General features: G+C 64.9%; 2 protein-coding genes across 2 annotated transcripts; both read right to left on the reverse strand.

The window, feature by feature from the left end:
• Positions 1-256: 256 nt before the first annotated feature.
• LOC117344172 (proteoglycan 4-like) lies at positions 257-2,525 on the reverse strand. The gene is made up of 2 exons (XM_033906827.1): positions 2,319-2,525; positions 257-2,236 (listed from the first exon to the last, which is right to left on the reverse strand). Exons 1-2 carry the CDS (start codon positions 2,523-2,525, stop codon positions 257-259), a joined length of 2,187 nt encoding a protein of 728 aa, XP_033762718.1.
• On the reverse strand, positions 2,522-3,001 carry LOC117344173 (extensin-like). The gene has a single exon (XM_033906829.1). The coding sequence runs from the start codon at positions 2,999-3,001 to the stop codon at positions 2,522-2,524; it is 480 nt and encodes a 159-aa protein (XP_033762720.1).
• Between the last annotated feature and the right edge of the window lie 1,124 nt (positions 3,002-4,125).

Below are 4,125 nucleotides of genomic sequence, written 5' to 3' on the forward strand. Positions count from 1 at the left end.
AACATCCTCGCACAAGTTAAAAATCGTGTGTCAAGTTAACAAGTATAGAGTGGTCTCTTTGGAGTGTGTGTGGGTATGAGGTATGGAGAGTGTGTGTGGGTATGAGGTATGGAGAGTGTGTGGGTATGAGGTATGGAGAGTGTGTGGTATGAGGTATGGAGAGTGTGTGGGTATGAGGTATGGAGAGTGTGTGTGTAGGAGTATGGAGAGTGTGTGTGGGTATAACGTCTGGAGAGTTGGTGGTGGGGTACTGCGGTCATGGCTCGTCTGTGTGGGTCTGCGGTATGGCGCCGGGTGTGGGATCTGCGGTCTGGGCGCTGTGCTGGTAGGTGTGTCCTGCGGTCTGGCGCGTGTGTGGGTCTGCGGTCTGGCGCGTGATGTGGGTCTGCGGTCTGGCGCCGTGTTGTGGGTCCTGCGGTTCTGGCTCGTCCTGGTGTGGGTCGGCGGTCTGGAGCTGTGGTGGGTCGCGGTCTGGCGCGCTGTTGTTGGGTCTGCGGTTGGCGCGTGGGTGGCTCTGCGGTGTGGCGCGTGGTGGTGTTGGGTCTGCGGTATGGCGCGTGTGTGGGTCCTGCGGTCTGGCTCGTCCTGTGGTGGGTCTGCGGTCTGGCCGCGTGGTGTGGCGTCTGCGGTCCTGGCGCGTGTGGTGGGTCTGCGGTATGGCGCGTGGGTGTGGGTTCTGCGGTCTGGCGCGTGTGTGGGTCTGCGGTCTGGCGCGTGTGTGGGTCTGCGGTCTGGCGCGTGTGTGGGGTCTGCGGCATGGCGCGTGTGTGGGTCTGCGGCCTGGCGCGTGTGCGGGTCTGCGGTCTGGCGCGTGTGTGGGGTCCTGCGGTCTGGCGCGTGTCTGGGTCTGCGGTCTGGGGCTGTGTGGGGTCTGCGGTCTGGCGCGTGTGCGGGTCTGCCGTCTGGCGCGTGTGTGTGGGTCTGCGGTCTGGCCCGTTGTGTGTGGGTCTAGCGGTCTGGCGCGTGTCTGGGTCTGCGGTCTGGCGCTTGTGTTGGGTCTGCGGTCTGGCGCGTGTGTGGGTCTGCGCTCTGGCGCGTGGTGTGTGGTCTCTGCGGTCTGGCTCGTGTGTGTGGGTCTGCGGTCATGGCGCGTGTCTGGGTCTGCGGTATGGCGCGTGTGTGGGTCTGCGTCTGGCGCGTTGTGTTGGGTCTGCGGTCTGGCGCGTGTGTGTGGGTCTGCGGTCTGCGCTGTGTGTGGTCTGCGGTCTGGCGCGTGTGTTGGGTCTGCGTCTGGCGCGTTGTTGGGTCTGCGGCCTGGCGCGTGTGTCTGGGTCTGCGGTCTGGGGCGTGTGTGTGTCTGCGGTCTGGGCGTGTGTGGGTCTGCGGTCTGGCGCGTGTGTGGGTCTGCGGTCTGGGGCGTGTGTGTGGTCTGCGGTCTGGCGCGTGTGTGGGGTCTGCGGTCTGGGGCGTGCGTGTTGTGGGTCTGCGGTCTGGCGCGTGTGTGGGTCTGGGTCTGGCGCGTGTGTGTGGGTCTGCGGTCTGGCGCGTGTGTGGGTCTGCGTCTTGCGCGTGTGGTGTGGTCTGCGGTCTGGGGCTTGTGTTGGGTCTGCGGTCTGGCGCGTGTCTGGTCTGGGTCTGGCGTGTGTGGGTCTGCGGTCTGGCAGCGTGTGCGGGTCTGCGGTCTGGCGTCTGTGGGTCTGCGCTGGCGCGTGTGTCTGGGTCTGCGGTCTGGGCGTGTGTGTGTCTGCGGTCTGGGGCGTGTGTGGGTCTGGGGTTTCTGCGCGTGTGTGTGGGTCTGCGGTCTGGGCGTGTGTGTGTCTTCGGTCCTGGGGCGTGTGTGGGTCTGCGGTCTGGCGCGTGTGTTGTGGTCTGGGTCTGGCGCGTGTGTGTGGGTCTCGGGGTCTGGCGCGTGTGTGGGTCTGCGGTCTGGCGCGTGTGTGGGTCTGCGGTCTGGCGCGTGTGTGTGGTTCTGCGGTCTGGCGCGTGTGTGGGTCTGCGGTCTGGCGCGTGTGTGTGGGTCTGCGGTCTGGCGCGTTGTGGTGGGTCTGCGGTTTGCGCGTGTGTGTGTGGTCTGCTGTCTTGGCGCGTGTGTGTGGGTCTGCGGTCTGGCGCGTGTCTGTGGGTCTGCGGCTGGCGCGTGTGTCTGGGTCTGCGTCTGGGCGTGTGTGTGTGCTGCGGTCTGGGCGTGTGTGGGTCTGCGGTCTGGGCGCGTGTGTGTGTGGTCTCGTCTGGGCGTGTGTGTGGGTCTGCGGTCTGGCGCGTCTGTGGGTCTGCGGCCTGGCGCGTGTGTCTGGGTCTGCGGTCTGGGGGCGTGTGTGTGTCTGCGGTCATGGGGCGTGTGTGTGGTCTGCGGTCTGGCGCGTGTGTGTGGGTCTTGCGGTCTGGGGCTGTGTGTAGTCTGCGGTCTGGGGCGTGTGTGGGTCTGCGGTCTGGCGCGTGTGTGTGTGGTCTGCGGTCTGGCGCGTGTGTGTGGGTCTGCGGTCTGGCGCGTGTGTGAGGTCTGCGGTCTGGCGCGTGTGTGGGGTCTGCGGTCTGGCGCGTGTGGGGTGGTCTGCGGTCTGGCGCGTGTGTGGGTCTGCGGTCATGGCGCGTGTGTGGGTCTGCGGTCTGGGGCGTGTGTGGGTCTGCGGTCTGGCGCGTGTGTGTGGGTCTGCGTCTTGCGCGGTGTAGGGGTCGGCGGTCTGCGCGTGTGTGGGTCTGCGGTCTGGCGCGTGTGTGTGGGTCTGCGGTCATGGCGCGTGTGTGGGTCTGCGTCTGGCGCGTGTGTGGGGTCTGCGGTCTGGCGTGTGTGGTCTGCGGTCTGGCGCGTGTGTGGGTCTGCGGTCTGGCGCGTGTCTGGCTCCGCGGTCTGTCGCGTGTGTTTGGGTCTGCGGTCTGCGCGTGTGCGGGTCCTGCGGTCTGGCGTGTGTGTGGTGGGTCTGCGGTCTGGCGCGTGTGGGTGTGGTCTGCGGCCTGGCGCGTGGTCTGGGTCTGCGGTCTGGCGCGTGTGTGGGTCTGCCGGTCTGGCGCGTGTGCGGGTCTGCGGTCTGGCGCGTGTGCGAGGTCTGCGGTCTGGCGCCATGTGGTGTGGGTCTGCGGTCTGGCGCGTGTGTGTGGGTCTGCGGTTCTGGCGCGTGTGTGGTCTGCGGTCTGGCGTGGTGTGTGGGTCTGCGGTCTGGGCGCGTGTGCGGGTCTGCGGTCTGCGCGTGTGCCGGGTCTGCGGTCTGGCGCTGTGCGGGTCTGCGGTCTGGCGTGTGTGGGGTCTGCGGTCTGGCGCGTGTGGGGTCTGCGGTCTGGCGCGTGTGCGGGTCTGCGGTCTGGCGCTGTGGTGGGTCTGCGGTCTGGCGCGTGTCTGTGTGGTCTGCGGTCTGGGCGTGTGGTGGGTCTGCGGTCTGGGAGCCTGTGTGGGTCGCGGTCTGGCGCGTGTGAGGGGTATGAGGTATGGAGAGTGTGTGTGGGTATGAGTATGGAGAGTGTGGGGTATGAGGTATGGAGAGTGTGAGGGTATGAGGTATGGAGAGTGTGTGGGTATGAGGAATGGAGTGTGTGTGGGTATGAGGTATGGAGAGTGTGTGGGTATGAGGTATGGAGAGTGTGTGGGTATGAGGTATGGAGAGTGTGTGGGTATGAGGTATGGAGAGTGTGTGGTATGAGGTATGGAGAGTGTGTGGGTATGAGGTATGGAGAGTGTGTGGGTATGAGGTATGGAGAGTGTGTGGGTATGAGGAATGGAGAGTGTGTGGGTATGAGGAATGGAGTGTGTGTGGGTATGAGGTATGGAGAGTGTGAGGGTCTGGGGTGGGAGTGTGTGGTATGCGGTAGTGTGGTGTCTGGGTTGGCGTGTGGTGGTCTCGGTATGGCGAGTGTGTGTGGGTTGGGTCTGGGAGTGTGTGGGTATGAGGTATGGAGAGTGTGTGGGTCTGAGGCATGGAGAGTGTGTGGGTTGGGAATGGGCGTGTGTGGTTGAGGCTGGAGTGTGTGGGTATGAGGAATGGAGAGTGTGTGGGTATGAGGTATGGAGAGTGTGTGGGTATGAGGTATGGCGAGTGTGTGGTATGAGTATGGAGAGTGTGTGTGGGTATGAGGTATGGAGAGTGTGTGGGTAGAGGCTGGCGCGTGTGTGGGCTGCGGTCTGGCGCGTGTAGCGGGTATGGGATGGAGAGTGTGTGGTATGAGGTATGGAGAGTGTGTGTGGGTATGAGGTAT

Source organism: Pecten maximus, chromosome 15, assembly GCF_902652985.1.
Source record: "Pecten maximus chromosome 15, xPecMax1.1, whole genome shotgun sequence".
NCBI lineage: Eukaryota > Metazoa > Mollusca > Bivalvia > Pectinida > Pectinidae > Pecten > Pecten maximus.

What these genes read in the sequence shown, in the direction of transcription:
- LOC117344173 (XM_033906829.1), bottom strand. Translation starts at nt 3,001, where the DNA reads ATGGCGCCAGACCGCAGACCTCGCACACGCGCCAGACCGCAGACCCGC.
- LOC117344172 (XM_033906827.1), bottom strand. Translation starts at nt 2,525, where the DNA reads ATGACCGCAGACCCACACACGCGCCAGACCGCAGACCACCCCACACGC. An exon ending in ACTACACACAGCCCCAGACC is followed by an intron (nt 2,237 to 2,318) that starts GCAAGACCCACA and finishes CCCAGACCGCAG; the next exon opens with ACCCAGACACACGCGCCAGG.